Below are 20,663 nucleotides of genomic sequence, written 5' to 3'. Positions count from 1 at the left end.
CCAGCGTGGAGCCCAGTTGCACAATCCTGAGATCATGACCTCAGCAAAATCAAGAGTTGGACGCTTAACCAACTGAGCCACCTTGGCACCCCACCAATATATTTTTTAATTGAAGTATAAATGACATATAATATCTTATTAGTTTCAGGTGTATATTATAGTGATTCAATATTTTTATACTGAATGAAATGATCCCCAAGATAACTTGCTACCCTCTGTCATCGTACAAAGCTATTACAATATTATTGACTTTACTACCTATACTGTACATTACATCCCCTTGACTGACTTCTTTTATAACTGGAAGTTTGTACCCCTTAATCCCCTTCTCCTTTTTTCTCCCACCCCCAGCCCTTCCCCACTCTAGTAACCAACAATGTGTTTCTTATATCTATGAGTCTGTTTCTGTTTTATTTTGTTTATTCACTTGTGTTGTTTTTTAGATTCCACATATAAATGAGATCATAGGGTATTTGTCTTTTGTTGACTTATTTCACTTAGCATAATCTTCTAAGTGAATCCATCCACGTGATTGCAAATGGTGAGGTTTCATTCTTTTTATAGCTGAGTAATACCTCCTTTATCCATTCATCTGTCAATGGACACTGAATTGCTTCCATATCTTTGCTATGGTAAACAATGCTGCAAACCTAAGGGTTTGCATCTCTTTCGGTGGGTATTTTCATCATCTTCAGTTAAATACCTAGAAGTAGAATTGCTGGATCATATGGTAATTTTATTTAAAATTTTTTTCCATACTGTTTTCCATAGTGGCTATACCAATTTACATTTCCTCCAGCAGTACACCAGGGCACCCTTTTCTCCACATTTTCACCAAAAACATGTTGTTTTATGTATTTTTGATAATATCTGACAGGTACGAAATGATATCTCATGGTGGTTTTGATTTACATTTCTCTGGTGATTAATGATGTTGAGCATCTTTTCATGTGCCTGTTAGCCATCTGTATTATCTTCTTTGGAAAATTTCTATTCACATTCCCTGTTTATTTTTAAAGTGAGTTACTTGTTTTTTTATATTAAAAGTCAGTATTCTCTTTTTTTCACTTCTTTATCCATTTTATTCTTTTTAAAATTTTAGTTTCAGTATAGTTAATATACAATTTTACATTTGTTTCAGGTGTATAATTTAGTGATTCAACAATTTTGTGCATTACTCTGCATCATGATAAGTGTACTCTTACTCCCCATTACCTATTTCACCCATCCCCCTAGCCACTTCCCCTCTGGTAACCATCATTTGTTCTCTATACTTAAGAGTTTATTTTTGGTTTGTCTTTTTCTTCCTTTGTTCATTAGTTTTGTTTCTTAAATTCTACATATGAGTGAAATCATATGGTATTTGTCTTTCTCTGACTTATTTCATTTAGCATTATACTCTCTAGATCCATCCGTGTTGTTGCAAATAGCAAGATTTCATTCTTTTTTACAGAGTAGCCAATATTTTTAAAAATAGTTTTTCCTCTCCAATTTATAGAATGTACATATACATTCCTCTTAAAGATATTAGAACATATGGAAAACATGAAGAAATAGAAATCATCTCTAATCTCACTAATCATAAATAACCACTGTTAAAACATTTTGCCATTTTTCCAACCAAGTGTGGTTCTATGCCTAGATACAGACGAAAAGCATGATCTTATTGCAAAGTAGAGTTTGTATCCTGCCTTTTCTATTATAATGCTGTGTGTCAGCATTTCCTAGGCTGTGTCATTAAAAATTGTTTGAGAATTTAACTATTAATGTTGACATATAAAAGCCCAAAAGAGGACTGTGCCTTATAGTTGAATGCCTTATAATGGGTTAAATTTTAAGTTTCTTGCATTTTTCACTATCTTTTTAAAAGATGTATTTATTTGAGAGAGAGAGAGAGCACATGTGTGCATGTGTACATGGTGGGGGAGGGTCGGAGGGAGAGGGAGTGAGAATCTTAAGCAGACTCCCTGCATTAGGGGGGAGCCCCAAACCGGGTTTGATCCCACCACCCCCAGATCACAACTTGAGTCAAGAGTTGGCTGCTTTCACCCACTGAGCCACCCAGGCACCCTGCATATTTCCACTATTATAAATAATGTGTTTGTAAATTTGGATTCACATCTGCCTATTTCCTTGAGGCCATGTCAGTGGTTGCCCCTTAAGCAAGAGTGTGATGGACTCAAGTGTGTATAAAGCCGTCTAACAGTGGTGTGAAGCATGGACCAGAGGCAAGCAGAGAAAAGATGCTGTTTGAACAATTTAGGCCAAATATAAGGGCGTGAACTAAGTTATTGGCAGCAGGTCAGAGAAAAGAGGACATGGTAAGATTCTTCAGGTGTTTGTTGTTGTTGTTGTTGTTGTTGTTGTTGTTTTATTTTGGAAGTGAATTTATTTTTAATTAATTTATTTTTTAATAATAAATTTATTTTTTATTGGTGTTCAGTTTACCAACATACAGAATAACACAGATTCTTCAGGTGTTTGCTTGAACACGTGTGAGAGAGCTCTCTGGGAACCTGCTGGAAGCTATTAGCCTTTGGTACATATTCGTTCAGGGGTTTGGGGACCTTTAGGGTGACTGTAGTTGGTAGGGCAAAGAAAGTAGTGGAGATTCATGGCTCTCTTCTCTGAGAAAGGAAATACCAAGAGGAAAGAACAAGTTTGAGGGGTTGGCTTGGGGAGGAGAAATTTATGAGACCAGTATTAGATGCACCAGGTAAAACTGTGAGGGAGACGGTTTACAAATTGAGTTAACAGCTTAGGAGAGAGGTCAGAGCCGATGTTGAGAACATGGGAGCCATCTTCACAAAGGTGGTAATATCGAGACCCTGAACACAAGAGCAGTCCTGGATATCCGGGTGTTTATGAGAAGAGTACTGGAGCAGGGAGGCTACTTGTTCCTAAGTAGGAGACAAGGGGGAAACTAGAGAAGGAGTGAGGAGCTAAGAATAGAGGAATTCAGAAGAGAATGGTGTTGAGGAAGCCAAAAGAGACAAGAATTTCAAGGAAAAAGTCATCAAACTGTCAAATGTTGCAGAGGTCAAGCAAGGAAAGGACTGGAAGGTATCCATAGGAGCAATTTAAGTCACGTGTAAATGTGGGAGGAGCAGGTTCCGAGGAGCTGTGGGGTGGAAGCCCGAGTACAGCTGTGCAGTGAGACAAGAAGGGAGCCGAGGGAGCAGAGTGTGCGTGGCTTTTTTTCTAAGAGAGCTTGTTGTGAAGGGCTGGGGAGGGCAAGGTGATAGCTCCAGTGAGATGGGGCAGTGGAAGTTTGCTTTTCTTTTCTTTTCTTTTTTTTTTTTTTTAAAGATTTTATTTATTTATTCATGAGATACACAGAGAGAGAGAGAGAGAGAGGCAGAGGGAGAAGCAGGCTCCATGCAGGGACCCTGACACGGGACTCGATCCCGGGACTCCAGGATCACGCCCTGGGCCGAAGGCAGGCGCCAAGCCACTGAGCCACCCGGGATCCCCAAGTTTGCTTTTCCTTATTTACATTTAAACAAGGAAAGCTAGATTTCCAGATCATATGACTTTGATTAGTTCTCTGACATTTGCTCTTTGCCATGTGTAAAATCTTTTTTTTTTTTTTTTTGGTGATTATTTTTTTGGATGCTGTATACTCTTTCCAAGCTTCCAATGAGCGCACTGCTGCCCAGACTGCTAGCATCCTGCTTCAAGTTCTGCTGAAACAGGCCGAGACTCCTGTGTTCGCTCACAGAGTCTCATTGGATCTTAGTAAGACTCCCCTCTCAGTTTTTAAGCTTCACCATGCTACTATTTGGAATTACAGTTTCAAAATTACAGAACATGACGTGTGTCCTTGAAGTTTGACCTTTACCTGAAGAATTGGTCAAAAATGGTAAATGTTTAAATGTTGCAGTTTAGAGAATGTCTTTATTGTGTTGCCAAATGCTGAATGACAGGGAGCTTTAATTCTAACAAGCTCTAATTAGAGAGAGGGGGGAAAAATCAAAGGGTGATGTCAACCAGAATCAAAGTGAACCAGAACAAGAAATACTTTTATTGGTTACAGAACATTAACAATGCGTGGTGTATAGTCTTATTCACTTCCTTTACTAGCAATGAAAGTACTGCAGGCGGTCTCTAGGGGGCTCAGACAGTCTTATTGAACACATAATCATTTTGATAGTTGTTTTTCGCTGGTAACACAATGCTGTTTGGGGCTGCAGAAAATTATTTTTAGAGATAGGCTAAAGAATTCTTAGCTTTAAAAAAAACAAGGCAACATGGCAAATATTTCCAATGTAGGAAGAAGTGGACAGTCAAGGCAACATATCCACTGGTTTCCTACTTAACGGTGAATTAGCCTATTTTTTTTTTAAAGATTTTATTTATTCATGAGAGACACAGAGAAAGAGAGGCAGAGACACAGGCAGAGGGAGAAGCAGGCTCCATGCAGGGCCCCGGATGCGAGACTTGATTCTGGGATCCCAGGATCACACCCTGGGCCGAAGGCAGACGCCCAACCGCTGAGTCACCCAGGCATCCCGAGTTAGCCTATTTTTGAGTATTATTTCTCTTACTTAGAAGAATTACTTTAAGGTTATTGACGTAAAAGGAGTTAAATAAAGGATACACACACGTACAAATACTTCAGTGCACGTCGACACGGGCATGTATACCATCTAGGTGCAGGATTGTGCTGTGTAAGGAACCCGGTTCTCTTTCTCTAGGATGGAGCTTACTTTGAAATTCTTGGTCCTTTCTTCTTCCTTTGCTTCCCAGTGAAGTTCAATATTACATCTTCTAACTCCCTTTGCGACCCCTCCTGCTCCCCTTCCTGTCTAGAACCTTCAGGCCATTCCTTTAATCATTCTTTCCTCATTCTAGCCAACTCTCCTTGCTCCTTGACTTTCTACGGGATCTGATTCAACCTGCCCGGGTGCACCTCCTCATGTCATCATGTGACTGTGCCGGGGCTGCTGAGCCCTGCTAGCTAGAACTGGACAAGCATGCCAGTTGTAGCCTCCGTGAACTCATGGGCCCCAGTTGGCTAAGCCCTCAAGGAGGCCTTAGCAATCCTAGATGGGCCCCCAAGCAGTTCTTCCCGGTATGGCTACTCTGCACGTCCACCCCCATCTTTAGACTTCCTCCCTGTCACCTGTTCCCTCTGTTTCAGAAAATGATCTTGACTCCTATCTTTTTGAGGCCACCAGCAGGAATTCCCGATCGTCCCTCCTTTCTGCTACTCTCTGTCGCTGCCTACACATTTTCTCAACCCTTCTATCGCCTTCTAGTTCTTTTCCTGCTTTTTCTCCAAAACTTTGTCACCAGGCTGCTCCAAAAGAAGAGTGCCTGCTTGCTTCCCTTTCTGTTCCCTGGCTCTCATCAAACTGCTCTTGACGAAGTTAAACTGTCAACGCCTATGAGGTATAGTGTTCAACCTTTACCTAATTTGCCGCTATCGTATTTTAATATTACTGAGCGCTAACTCTAAGCATCGTGTTCGGTTTTTATGAAACCTCCTCTCTTTGGGATTTTCTTTTTTTTTTTTTTTTTTTTTTAATTTATGATAGTCACACAGAGAGAGAGAGGCAGAGACATAGACAGAGGGAGAAGCAGGCTCCATGCACCGGGAGCCCGATGTGGGATTTGATCCCAGGACTCCAGGACCACACCCTGGGCCAAAGGCAGGCGCTAAACCGCTGAGCCACCCAGGGATCCCGTGGGGTTTTCTTCCATCTTAGGTTCTCGCTACTTCAAAGCTGCCATTTTCCCAAAGTAGCAGGAAAAGATTTGAACATTTAATTCTTCACAAAATAATAATTGTTATGAATGCTTGTAATTCAGTATCACCTATCCTTCTAAAACTATACTTTTTTTGTCATATGAATATATCATAGTTTAGTACTTGTGACACTTTTAGAAAGTAAGAAATATATATTAATTATCCTTGATTTCTTCTTTCCTAGTTAATGAAGGAGTTCCCCTTGCTGAGCATGTTCAACATCCATGAAAACCTTTTAGAAGCCCTTCTGGAACTACAAGCATATGCTGATGTTCAGGCAGTCTTAGCAAAGTATGATGGTAAGTTCCTGGTATCTTTATCTACTTGAGTATTAGAGAGTATTTTTCTCTTCTTGTTGTGTTTTGTGTGATTAGATCGGAAGGATCATTTCACATAGTACAGGACTTTGATAACGATCCACTTAGAGAATTTTCACCTACAGTTTTATGATGGCATTTTATAGGATCTGAGAGTTTAATGGTTGGTTAGTGGGGCCAGAAGTGTCCCGTGGTCTGCACTACATTCCTGTCCCCCCTCCCAGTAGGTTCCCTTTCTCCTCTTCCTGTCAACAGGAGCTATTTATGCACTGCTTTAGTGCCGCCATGGTCGGGATCGCTCAGAACCTCTGCAGGCCCCACATATCCTGTTGGGACAGCCCCGACTGTTCGAGCTCCTGCTAGGACCCCACGTCGGATGACTGTGACCACTCCTGTTTGGTCATGTTGATCCTTTGAAGCAACGTAGAACAGCTAGTAGCCCTTACTACAGCCCTTGCGACAGCTCAGGAAATATTTGAAGATAAAAGTAAGGTGCCCTTCATCCCAGGTCTTCTCCTTCTTAGCCTGTCACCTGTTCCCTCTGTTTCAGAAAATGATCTTGACTCCTATCTTTTTGAGGCCACCAGGCAGGAATTCCTGATCGTCCCCCCTTTCTGCTACACCTACACGTTTTCTCAACCCGGGAATATCCTCCCACCCCCCGGCCCCCATTTCTTTATGTGAAGGGCTTTGAAGTTACTTCACCATTCAGATTACTTACCCATGAGCTTATTTCATTTTGCCAGTTCTTAATAAACCAGAAAAATAAACTGACACATCTCAGAGATTTCCAAACTCTTGTGTTATGTTGCCATTGTCTGTGAATTCACTGATGAATTGCATATGAATTATCCACATAAACTCCCTGCCATGACGTAGCTCCTGGAATCTCTGCAGAATTTTATATTATTCTACCTATTTCGTTAACTCTCTCCCCAAGATAAACATGTCTGCTTATAGAATGGATGTTAGGGGGTGATTACTTTTACCATACGCTCATTTTTTGCTTTAAAAAGTATTCTGTTTTTAGTAAGCATCTTCAGGACATTTAAAGTACTACTCAGGTCAAAATTTCCAGGAATTCCTCAGACACATAGAACAAAGGATTTTATTTTAACACACAGTTCTTCATAAGGGATCCCTGAAGCAGGTTGGAGTTGTTACCTCCTACAGTTGGGGAAACTGAGGCACTGGGCGACTTAGCTGTGTTTTGTTTTGTTTTTTTTTTTTTTTTGTTAATTCCTGCTCAAATCAGTGGAAGCTATAAGCCCGCAGCCAGTGATGGCATTACTTGGCCTGTGCAAATATAAGCACCCCGTGTAACAAGATACAGGCTACCTAGTATGGAACTGATTTTAGGAAGAGAGAAAAGTATTTGTGGCGTGCTTGACAGTAAACAAAATAAATACTGTTTGGCCTTCATGTCAGCTCACTTTTGTTCTCTGTTTACTTGCTGGGATCTCACTATTTGGCTGGTCTTGGGAATCGAAGCCAGAAGGCTACCTCATAAGCAAAATGCTCATACACCGAGGGTCTTTTGGTACGAAAGGAACCCAGCCCCGTGTACCTGGGTTCAGGTGGCCGTGCACATTTCCCAGCTGCTCCCCTGTAGCCGTTGTGCCATAGCAGTGTTCTGGTGTTCTCATCCCTCGTGCTGACCTATGCTCAACCCACTACACACCAAGGCTTAGGAAAAAAGATCTAACTGGTAGAGCCTTTGATACCTCAAGTCTTGTAAGGCTCCTCTCGCAGCGATCTCAGCTCATTACAGACATCATCAGCTTTGTGTTATAAGACTGATTGTAAAATGGAGAAATGAACTCATTTGGAGCTTTCTGTGATCTCTATCAATCCCATTGCACAGCCTCGGCTCCACAACAACCAAACGCTGATTTATTAGATTCTGATAACATATGTTCACATTATTTGTTACAACAGCCCGTCCCACCCTCCGCTAAATCTTGGCTCACACTTTGCAAAATTCCTTCGTCGCGAATGGACAAACTCACCATACCAGGGCCCTTGTGTTGAGCTTTGTTTATGTTGTGTACCTGGCAACAGAGATGATGTTCTTATTCATTATTCATGGAAAAAGAGCCTCATTAGTGGCAGGACACAAACTGTTGCTGAGATGCCTTGGTAGGAGTTTTGAGTTCAGCAGTTGTCAATAGACTGCAGATGACCTAACCCCGACTGAATTCTGGAGGGTGTTTTGGTGAGGACTTGGCCCAGGCCTGTGTCATTTACAGTAGAAATATAATGAAGTGGCTGCTGAAGTTATTGTTCTTGTAGAATGAGCAGCAGCCACACAAGACTGTTAAAAAATCCGCCTCTTGTTTCTCACCCCACACCATGGCTTTTTCAAGGCCATCCCGGCTGCTTTTCCTGGAGACCCAAAGGATCTTGACTGGGTTGTTGCCTCATTTTTCTGGCCCCGTGCAAGAAAGTGTGGGTGCTTTAGAGGGCTTGGAGTACAGACAGCAGTTAGGGGCGCCCTGTTCGTCACCCTAGTTCGGATGTCATCAGTCTTATCCACGAGATGCTGGAGACAGTACTTTGAATCCCAGCCTCTCCATCCCTCTTGATGGAGCCACACCCAGAGCAGCAAGATTATATGTTATCTTTGCAAATTGGAATGCTCTGGTTGGGTAGCTATTTCTTGGATGGTTTATGGGTACAGCGGTCCTCCTTTATTACTTTTGCTAGGTGGCCGAATTTTTCAAATAGCGTGTTGGGAAGTGACACAGTGGGATTTGTGCTGCTTCCCTGACCTTTGCAGAAAGGATTTAGAAATACGACAAGGCAGGGGGGTGGGGGGTGCGGGGAGCCAACATGTTCAAAGGAAGGAGGGAGGTAACATATATCCCTTTGCCTCATTCTTTTTGCTCTCCATCTTTTAAAAAAATTTTTTTGGCTTTGAGTTTTCAAAGTGACATTTACAAACTCCTCTTACGGTGAAGCACCTGGATCCCTAGTAGGATGGCCAGTTAATTGGTCATACCTCCTTGTAATCTGTAGTCTAATTTTGATTTTGCCCTTGAGATAACTTCTCGTGTTATATTATTCCAGCCATTAGTCTGAAGTGCTGTCTTGCTGTCCTCAGGAGTTTTTATACTCTTTTTTCAATTCACTAACCCACATTATGGGTGGGCAGTTTTTTTTTTGTTTTTTTTAATTTTTTTTTTTTATTTATTTATGATAGAGAGAGAGAGAGGCAGAGACACAGGCAGAGGGAGAAGCAGGCTCCATGCACCAGGAGCCCGATGTGGGATCCGATCCGGGGTCTCCAGGATCGCGCCTGGGCCAAAGGCAGGCACCAAACCGCTGCGCCACCCAGGGATCCCGGTGGGCAGTTTTTTATCCAGGTCCTTCATACAACAGCAGCCACAACTAGCATTATTGAGTTCTTATATTTTGCCAGGGTCGGGTATGAGTCTAAGCTCCACAGATGAACTCACTTATTCTTACCACAGGCATACGAGGCCAACACTGTTATCACTCCTGTTTTATAGCGGTGGTAACTCTACAGAGATAAGTAACTTGTTCAAATGAAGAGCCTAAGAGTCAAAGTAAAGCCATGGAGACGTTATATTGTAAGAGAAGAGAGACAAACTGAGGTCAGTTTTTGTCTAATAAGATGTGAATTCGATGAGGGAAAGAAAGCCAGAATAAAAACTGAGGTGGTCTGACTCCAGGCCCACGGTCTTGGCCGTCATGCTTCCACTGTCTCTGCTGTTGGCAGTATCTTTTTTTTTTTTTTTTTTTGGGCGGTATCCTTTTAATTGCTTTTCATTAATGCCGTTCTTGTTATTATTAGCTTCAGTTTATCAAGAACCTACCGTGTGCCAAGCAGGTTATGCATATTACCCGTAACCCTCAATAACCTTGCAAGGAGATAGTTATTCCATTTCTGCAGATGCAGAAACTGAGGCTGGTGAGTTTAAGTAACTTTCAAGACCACATTCCTTGAAAACTGCAGAACTGGGATTCAAATCCAGGTCTATCTGGCTCTGAAAGCCCATGTGTTTTCCATAAATGTAAGCCTTGCTGAAATGACTTGCTCTGCCTCTCTCGCTCCTTTTAGAAAGGCATGAATGAGGTGGGCTGGAGCTGTGGTGCACACTTTCAGTGATGCCAGATTGTCTTTTAAGATTCCTTTTTAATCATTCCTTAAGAACTTGGTGTATCTCTGTTTGCTTGTCTTTCTGAAACTGCCTTCAAAAATGGCTTTCTCTTCTCAGTCACCCTGTGCCTCATTTCTTTGTCACAAAGGGAGTTTGATGTATGGTGTTGATTTAATTTGAGTTCGTCATCTTTTTTTTTTATTTCTAGTCATACATTAGTTATAAACACAAATGTTTTTAAGATCATTAAGTCATCAGAACCTTCTTTTAGAACCATCGAGAAAGTTGTTACAAGCTTTGGGTTGCCTTTCAAAGGAGCTTATAGGCCACCTACGTTGAAAACTGAAGTCTCAAAGATTAGGGTGATAATGTGGAAAAGAATTCATGCATTTTTTATTCATTATCATTTGTGCATTTCAACGTTAGAAGAATCTTATAGAGCAAGTGGATGCGAGTGTGATTGCTGCAAGTTACCTTTGGGAGCACCTAGTTTTGTCTGTCTCAAGTTAGCAAATTTGTCACGAGAATTAAAGAAGTTAATCCATGTTAAATGTTTAGAACAGTGCGGGGTACACGTTAAGCATTCAGTAACTCTTCGCCATTATGAAGAGCCAAGAGCCCTCCTGAACTTTACCACGTTCTCAATCAGTTTTGTTCGAAAGGAAGACCACATATAAACTGTCAGTTAAAATGAGAGAATAAGAGCCCTGGCTTGTGCCCAGTGTTAAGGCCTGTTACCAAAATGAATTATGGATCTAATAGGACATGTAGATAGATAAATATTTGATAAGAATGGAAATGCTGAATTGCATCTACAAACAATTCTTAAACTTTTGGAAAGCTGAAAAAAAACAATGCCAGAGATTTTCATTCCTGATCAAAAGACAAATTGTTTCAGCCTTGGGGCAGTTTGCACCAGTGGCGATATAAATCCAAGCTCTTTTGGATATTTACTCCATTAGGTGATTTAGTGATTGCCCTTAATTTGGTGACGGAAATTTCCCTGCGAGGGACAAACTGGTCTGCTATATAGTCATGAATGTTATATAAATGCAACAACTGTATCAAGACCATTTTTACGGTGCCATCAAGCCCATCCTAAATTAGCATTATTATCTGCCATCTGGTAATGTGCAGAGGGTATACTTTCAAGAACAGGACATATTTCTAACACTGGGGGAAATACTTTCATCTCAGTAGATTGAAAACAGAGTTTCTAAAGAAAGCATTAGGGAATTACTCTATGTTGAGACTATTCAGACAATAAGCTTTTTGCTGATACCGTTTTGCAGAGTCAGCATGTAGTTATAAGTAAAAATTTCGTAAACCGTGTTCATTGCCCAAGGCCTTATAACTAACACAGGCTACTCAACTATCATCACAGTTCCTTTGAAGTGGTCACCGGATACCCTGTCTTTTCATTAGGCTATTTTCCATTTATGTTTAAGGAATAGGCACGAATAAGAGGGATTGGAGATGCCAGGAGGACCAGTGAGTAAAATCTGTTTTCAGGTCCCCAGCGTCAGGCTTTGAGCCTCACGCAGTCCAGACTTCCGAAACAGTGCTTTTCAGTCAAGTGTGTAGTTCTGAGTTACGATGCCACCGGCACAACAGCTTCTGAGATTTATCTCCTACAAAACCAGGCTGCATTTAAGAAAGAAGGTTTGAAATGCAGTCAGTCCCCAGTGACAGACTGTAAGCCTGGTCTAGCACCCTTCTCTGGGCTGGCCCTTACGGAAAGATCAAGGATACCAAGATAAATGTTGAAGAGCATCTGTAAAAGTGGGCAAATGAATCACATCACTGCTTCAAAGAAGCACATAATTAGCACTGATACTGTGGGCTATGGCTTCAGGCTGCTAAGGATGAGTCACTGAGAAATGATGGCCCCTTTATAACTTTGCACTGGGTGCCCCGCTGACTTGGAAACCAACAGGTAGATCTGTCAAGCGAACTCGGCCTTTGAAGTTAGCAACTGATTGACTATCATATCATACATGCAGCGAGCAGGAGTTCTAACAATCGATGTTATTTTAATAAAGACTATATGCACGAGAAACTTCTATTGTCTCTGATGATGGAAATCGTTTATGAATGCATACATTTGTAATTCACATAGCTGGCACATGAGCAAACCCTTGAAATTTATATTGGCTTTAGTAATCCTTATTGCTTAGTTATCATAGTTTACCAACGTGACATCCCTCCCCAGCCAGCCATTACCGTCCTATAAACTGCTGTGTTTGACTCCGGGGCACTAGGCACACAAGGGCTCTGTGACACAGACCTTCTAGGGTAATCCAATCCAAAGTTGCAAATAACATCTGGTGTTTGGCTTTGTGGCATAAGATGAATTTTTCTGGGTGTAGTTGAGTCTGTGTCGGCTGCCCCTCCCCCTGCCCCAAATTACTAAGGTCACGTAGTATTTCCCGATTGAATCATTGAACTCCCAGGTGGCACATCTTTTTGAAGTTTTGTATATCAATCCTTTTTATTTCTTCAGTGCACTTTTTCCCTTTAGTTGAAAGGGGACCTTGGATTGGCTTTTTAAAGGTGGGACAAAGAGACCTCACACTGTCTGGAACCAAAAAAAAGAAAGAAAAAGAATTCTAAGGACAGAATTCTACATTTTTATTGTTTCCTTTGTATCACATCGTGTACGGAAGTAAACTGAGAAATTGTATTGAAGAAAGCCCCTTGGAGGACAGCCTCGCATAATGGGACGGTAGTAGCACATCTAGTCCAGACACAGGTCAGGAAGGAGAAATAGGCTATATTTTTTGTTTGTTTGGTCCTTCAGGTTAGGGCTCCGAAAATCTCTGTCAAGGCCAAGTGTGGTGGATTCATATAAACTGCCAGACTGTCAGTGTGTTACCTGACCGAGGAAAAGTACTTGATACTCCGTAATCTTAAATGATTACAGGGAGTATTAGGTTAATTTCTTTCCAAATTCATTCAGCAAGGATCCATCAAATCCTTATAATGAAAATACAAACTTTTAGGTGCGTTCAGAGTCAGAGATGAATATAATCTATTCTGTGTTGCCGAGAAGCCTTCAGTCTGGTAGGGAAAGATAGAAAATGTCAACAACCACAGAAAAACCCCAGAACCACCCACAGTAAATTGAGGTGGGATGAATCGGTGCTCGGTGAATCTCTTTCCAACATGCTAAAGTGGTGCAGAGAAGCTCTTTGAGAGCAAGCCCTGTGTTCTCTTCTTCTTGGACGCTCGTGTGCGAGGGTAGACGTTCAGAGCAGCTGTCGTGAGTGCGTGGCTTCTTAGGTGGAGATGCACCAGGACACAGTGTCCTTGCTTGCGGGGTGCTTGGCTTATTAATGAGAGCTGCTACCCTTGAAAATATTGTCTTGGAATCATCGATACGAAATTGACCCTCGATTGACCAAGCTCATGCATAGGAACAGTAACGATCCTTTTAAAATCACATCTTGATTATTATGAGTGTAGATGAACAAAAGGAAATTAGGTCAAAAAGATTATCACTGATAAAACTGTTCTCTGTAAAGTGTTGCCCCATGGGTTTTTCTGAGACACATCAAATTGACAGTTTTACTCCAAATTACATAAATTTATCCCAAGATTATTACACTGAATTTCAGTTTTGCTATTAGGAGCATTTATGGCTTTTGAAAACTTAAGAGTCATTCTCCCTGAGATGACCTTTCCCTTCAGTGGCCTTGTTCCCATAACGGGTCCTAGGGAGCCAGAAGAGGTGTGGTTTGCCTTCCTTGTTTTTGGCCCCAAACCCTTCTACTTCCCTTCAACCTTGTCAGCTTGTACTCTTGCTTTCTTCCTGCCTCATTTGTAAACTCCGCTGCTGTTGCAAACAGATATCTGGCTTTAGAACCAGTACAGTGTCATCTATTTTGCTGGAATGCCATAAGCAACAATAACTGCAGTGCACATGTTTGAGAAATAACAAGTTTCTGATTCCGTGTTAGTACACCCAGCAATCCTGACCCTTTTGGCTTCCAGAAGCTAAATTAGGGGTGAGTGTTTGCATATCAAAGGTGGCCAATACCAAAGGATTTGAGATGCTAGTACATCAGCTTGAGATTTCATTCAGCAAACACATCCACCATGTTTCGGACGTTGTTTTGGGGCAAGGGAACAAAGTGATGAAGAAACACACAGCTTTAACTCCTAACACACACCATGTAAGTAGGAAAGGGAAGTAAGAAAACAATTGCTGTAAAGACTGCAATAGTAACCCAATATGGAAGGGACACCCTACCCGGGGGGAAGTAAGGGAAGTCTTCCCGGGGGAGGTGGCATCTGAGTTGAGCCAGACAGTGAAAATATTAGAGACAAAGACCATATGGAAAGGTTCAAGAGGAGGATTGACCCAGGTTCCGTGGAGTATTCCATGTATCCTACAAAGCAGGGATGGTGGAGGGCTGCGGCAAAGCGCCGAAGATGCATTGTGTGAGTTGGGTAAGGACTGGACCTCACAGAGCTTTGGACCTAATTCTACAGGCCGCGGAGAGACCAGGAGGCAGTGTTAGCAGGGATGGGGTCCATCTGACCTCAGAGTGGAGAGAGCGGCACAGTAGATTCATACTCTGCCCTTTTTTGACTCGAGGTGGTTGAGGGAAGAGCACACGGTGTAGAGGGACTAGGACAGGAAGGGCTGCAGTGCCACTGAAGGGCACTGGGGACGTGGTTTCCGACCGCAGAGAAGCAGAATTCTATCTGTTAGGGAGATATCTGGTAGGCTTTCAACCAGAAAGTATAAAAGAACCATTAGAGTTTGGTTTTCTTCTTTAAACAACAAATGGGAATCCCAGTGCAGAAACTTTTTTATTTCCTGGGTTATCAGAGCTTCCTTTTTAAAGCTCTAAGCACTTAATTTCATTTGGTTTCCAGTGATCTCTTAACTATAGGAAATTGAGGTCTGTGTAGACCTAGTGTAACTGTAGATAATCTGCCAGGGGAGTGTAACTAAGACACAGTGAGAGCCTGCCGGGACTCCTGCAGCCCATTAACACCTAGCTACTTCTGCTCAGTCCGACAGGGACACGGGGAGAAGAAAATGTGGCATGTGGGGAACAGGTGGAGTGTCCCCCTAGGCTTTACAGGTTCTGAACTTGGAGACATGCCTGCCTGGGGATGCAGATCGACGTGTCTCATTTGCTAAAAGCAAAGCATCTGATCAATTCTTGCCATGCTGACTACTTGTTCAGCTGCTACTAAAGTAGGCAAAGCCTGAGAGTCATTAATATGCCGAATTTAACTTTTACCAAACTGGAAGAACCTTAAGAGAAGGAGATCGTGTTCTCTTACAGCTCATAGTAGTAAAAGAAGGGAGCGCTAGTCGTTGCCAGATTTCCTGAATCCAAAAACAAACAAAAGCCAAAAGCTATACCCTTTCTTTAAGTCGGAGGAAAGATAAATATAAACCTCTAACTTGAGATTCAGTGAACAGCTTTGTGCTGGCACCACCGGGCATAGGAGACCGAGAGATTTTTAAGTGGAAATAGTTCAAGAGAGATGGGAGATTCTCAAAGATGACATTATAGTTATTCCCAGTGGAAAGAAAATGTAAAGGAAACACAAATGATTAAAGTGTATGAAAGGTCAGAGTGACAAATAGTTGAATAAGTGTATACAAGCGGGGTAGAAACCTGTAAGCAGGTGTTTAGGGTTGTTAATGTCCAGAAGAACCTAAAGTCTCAAGACTGCCCTCGTGAAGTTGTTTTCTTTTTTTTTTCAATAATAAATTTATTTTTTATTGGTGTTCAATTTGCAAACATACAGAATAACACCCAGTGCTCATCCCGTAAAGTGCCCCCCTCAGTGCCCGTCACCCAGTCACCCTGACCCCCCGCCCTCCTCCCCTTCCACCACCCCTACTTCGTTTCCCAGAGTTAGGAGTCTTTATGCTCTGTCTCCCTTTCTGATGTTTCCCACTTATTTTTTCTCCCTCCCCCTTTATTCCTTTTCACTATTATTTATATTCCCCAAATGAATGAGACCATATAATGTTTGTCCTTGAAGTTGTTTTCCAAGCAAAATGATGAAGAAAGTACAAGAGAATGACAATAAAGAAAACAGAAGCAAGCATCGCGTTGGCAGTACAGGATGGTGATGGGACCTGGCATTGCAAGGCCAGTTCTATCACTAACTAGTTACCCGGCTCTTAAACATACCGTTTAGCTTTTCTGATCTTGTATTTTTTTCATCTGTAAAATAAAAGATTTTTGACCTTCATGGTTGTGTGCTGCTGTCCAATTCTTTGATCTATCTTGTAGAGCTCCTGTTTGGAGAAGATAGTTAATGTGTTAATAATTGGATGAAAATATACTTTTATTCATTCTTATTTATTATTTGCCCTCAATACTTTTGATTTTTTTGGGGGGGGGGTTAGAATTTCAACAAATAACTCAATCACAGTAAAATTCTAGGAGATGATCATGTGTTTTTTTAACATTTAGGAAGGAAAGAGATGATTGAAGCTCCAACATGGATTTACAAAGGAAGTTGTGCTAAATAGAAATAGTAGACGTAAAAATATTTGTAGTCTATACAATAGTCTTTAAATGTTTCTTACTAATTTGAATGGCCATCTTCTTCATATTTCTGAATTAGAGGAATGCCATAGACATATGTATTTATTTAATTAAAATATTTGATAATGTTTTGAATGGTACCTTGTTAGGTACTGTGGAGCAATATAGTCAGATGCCAATTGTATCGTGATAAATGGTGTGATTTAATGGTACAAGAGGTACATCTAATATCTATTAAAACTATTAGGGCAGCCCCGGTGGCGCAGCAGTTTTGCGCCGCCTGCAGCCCAGGGCGTGATCCTGGAGACCCTGGTTCGAGTCCCATGTCAGGCTCTCTGTATGATGCCTGCTTCTCCCTCTGCATCTCTGCCTCTCTCTCTCTCTCTCTCTGTGATTATCATAAATAAATAAAAATTAAAACAAAGAAAAAAACTATTAATAAATGGCAAAATTTAATGGTTTAAATAGTATATGTAATACCTGTTATTACCATTAATAAATGGCTGTGCAGACCACTGCAAATTTAGGGTGATCCCTAGAATACCATTCCTGGATCCTCTCCTTGGTATTGCCATGGTCAGTATTTTTTTTTTAAGATTTTATTTATTTATTTGGGGGAGAGAGAGAGTGCAGGCAGGGGGAGAGGGAGGATGAGGGACAGAGGGGGATGCAGGCTCCCCACTGAGCAGGGAGCCCAATGTGGGACTTGTTCCCAGGACCCTGGGGTCATGACCTGAGCCAAAGGCAAGAAGCTTAATGGATTGAGCCACCAGGCGTTCCCATAGTCAGTATCTTTATAAATCAGACCTTGTAGACAACATAGCACAGTTCAAAATCATGTGTTCGTATTTGTTTTAACTATGCGATATTGGCATATTTCTTAAACCATTATATGCCTCACTTTCCCCATCTATAAAAGAGGGCTGCTGGTAAGTCCTATCTCAGAGAGTTGCTCTGAGAATTAAGTAGAATAATGTATATAAGTGACTAGCACCTGTGCCTGGCACTTATTAAGCCCTTGATAAATGTTAGCAGTAATTTAGATGATGATAATGATCATTTGGTGAGGAAGGTAGGCTTATGAACTGTATGGAACAAAGCTGTGGGTGGTAGCTTGAGTCAGAATGATGACTAATAAGCTAGAAGGATATTCTGAAACCATTAGGACTTAATGGTTTAGGTTTCATTTTGAGATTTAAAATTGAATGGAATCAAATATTAAACCCTGCTTATAGGTTCATAAATTTTCATGGCTTAAGTAAAAGAGAAAAGACTTGGCTTTGGCTGAAATCAATTTGAATAGAACCTGGGGGATTTTGTTGACGACACCGTCACGGGAACCAGTAAAGACTTGTAGCTGCTGAACACCAGGGCCATCCTAGCTGTTATTCGGAGAGGTGGCATGGCTGTGGGTCCTCAGACTATACATTTCCCCTGAGCTCTGGGGGAGGTTTCTGAGATTTAGAAGATGATTTCCACTTCTGATTCTCATATTTTGAAATCATTCATGGCTCCATGCCAAAAATAAACGAAAAGTCCTGAAGAATTTAGAAGTATTTATCCTGGAACAGATTAGGTTTAGAGGAGATAGTGTCACCGTTTTAATATTTGAAAGGCTGGTGAGAAATAATCAGGTTCTGTTTCATTACGGAAGGCAAAACTAGTAAGTAATTTTTAGATAAGGATTCATGGAAGAGGGGTAGAATGATAAAAGGCAACTGAAATGTTATGGAAGTTAGGCTGAAGTAAGAGAAGACAGCTTCAGGTGGCACAGGACTATACGTTTGTGTTTTAAAAGTTTTTTTTTTTAATTGGCGTATAAATTATATACAGTAACATGCACAAATCTAAAGTGTAGAGCGAGATGACTTTTCTCTTTAATATACACGTGTGTTATCACCACCTGGGATCGTAGAACTTTCCATCATCTCCAAAGGTTGCCTCACGCCTCCCCTTCTGGCCAATAACTGCCCTCCAATCCAGAAGTAACCGTTTTTCGGGCCTCTGTCATCATAGATCCTGCGACAAACTCCCTACAACTACTTTGGAGCGCTGTGTACCAGTTTAAACATGTATCTGTTTTCTGACTCAGCAGTTCCATTTCCAACTACATATCTATGAGGATGCTCACAACCGCCTTATTCATAACAGCCCCGAACTGGGAAACAACCCAAACAGCCCATTTGCAAGAGAAGAAACATGTCGTGGTATATCCACACAATGAACTACTTCTCAGCAATAGAAAAGGATCAAGGACTGATACTTGCTACTGTAGGGACGAATCTCAGACCCGGGCCAGACCCGAAGGAGTACGTACTCGGTGATTCCAACTACAGGACGTTCAAAATTGTAGATTTTAATGAAATACTTTCGTGACAATTTGATTTTGAATACCTGGGACAGTTGGAGAAAACTTCCCTTTCAGAAAAGGGCCTGTATGAAACAAAAGATGGCCAAGAGGTGGAAGGAGATTTAAACTGAAGCCAGGAGTTCAGCTTTGCTTAAGTGACAAACATGTATTTAGCGTTCCTTGTTTTGGAATTATATGGTATCTCCTTATTTCCTTTCTATTTCCTTATTGTATTTGAATTGTTTGTTTGGATTTATTTTATTCTTCCTGAAATTCCCCCCCCCCTTATTCTTTTATAACAGCAAATATCTGTGCCATTACCTAAGATTATTTATTCCCTTAATCATATATTCCGTGACATCTACTTTCTTTTTTAAACCGTTCTTCCTGGAGCATTCTCCCCTCCAGCTCAGATATGGTCCAGTTTCACAGCTGTTTTTAGAATGACTTCTCTGAACATATTCCTTTGCTAAGAACATTATTTTTTTTTAAGATTTTATTTATTTATTCATGAGACACAGAGAGAGGCAGAGACACAGGCAGAGGGAGAAGCAGGCTCCCCACAGGGAGCACGATGTGGGACTCGATCCCGGGACCCTGGGATCACGGCCTGAGCCCAAGAGAGACACTCAACCACTGAGCCACCCAGGCGTCCCAAGAACATTATTTTATTAGCTAACATTTTTCTCATTCTTGGTTTCTTTTTATAATTAAAAACTTTTTAATTCCAGTATAGTTAACATACTATGTTATCTTAGTTTCAGGTGTCCAAAATAGTGATTCAACAGTTTTTTACATTACTCGGAGCTCATTATGGTAACTGTACTCTTAATCTCCTTCACCTATTTCGTCCATCCACCAACCTACCTCCCCTGTGGTCACCATCAGTTTGTTCTCTATAGTTATTGTTTATTTTTTAAATTCCACATGAGTGAAACTATATGGTATTTGTCTTTCTCTGACTTATTTCACTCAGCTCTTATACTCTAGATCCATCCATGTTGTTGCAAATGTCAAGATTTCGTTCTTTTTTATGGCTGAGTAATACTCCATTGTATGTATATGCCACATCTTTATTCACCTCTCAGTGGACACTTGGGTTGCTTCCATAATTTGTCTATTGCTGATAGTACTGCAATAACCATAGGGGTGCGTCTGTCTTTTCAAATCAGTGTTTTCATGTGCTTTGGGTAAATACTCAGTGGTGGAATTATTGGATCATATGGTAATTCTATTTTTAATTTTTTGAGGAACCTCCATACTGTTTTTCATGGTGGCTGTACCATTTTATATCCCCACCAACAGTGCATGAAAGTTCCTTTTGCTCCACATCTTTTGTAACACTTGTTTCTTGTATTTTTGAATTTAGCCATTCTGACAGGTATGGTTTGCATTTCCCTGATGATTCGGATGTTGAGCATCATTTCATGTGTCTGTTGGCCATCTGGTTGTCTTATTTAGAGAAATGTCTGTTCATGTCTTCTGCCCATTTTTGGATCGGATTATTTGTTTTTGTGTGTGTGTGTATTGAGTTGCTTAAGTTCTTTATGTATTTTGGATATTAACCCTTTATCTGATATGTCATTTGCAAAT

The 20,663-nt window shown here is 41.1% G+C and overlaps 1 protein-coding gene across 18 annotated transcripts in view; it reads left to right on the top strand.

Annotated features, from left to right (window-relative positions):
- The window catches only part of ST7 (suppression of tumorigenicity 7), a 241,685-nt gene that overhangs the window by 176,563 nt on the left and 44,459 nt on the right, over positions 1-20,663 (top strand). For all 18 annotated transcript variants that reach the window (XR_012010577.1, XM_072783323.1, XM_072783327.1 and 15 more), the window contains one exon: positions 5,937-6,051. Coding sequence is in view for 17 of the 18 variants with exons in the window: in XM_072783323.1 (XP_072639424.1) it covers positions 5,937-6,051 (115 nt within the window). In the remaining variant the exon portion in view is untranslated. The remainder of the gene's footprint in view (positions 1-5,936; positions 6,052-20,663) is intronic.

This window comes from Canis lupus, chromosome 18 (genome assembly GCF_048164855.1).
Source record: "Canis lupus baileyi chromosome 18, mCanLup2.hap1, whole genome shotgun sequence".
Classification (NCBI taxonomy): Eukaryota; Metazoa; Chordata; class Mammalia; order Carnivora; family Canidae; genus Canis; species Canis lupus.
This window is presented reverse-complemented; position numbering and strand designations above follow the sequence as displayed.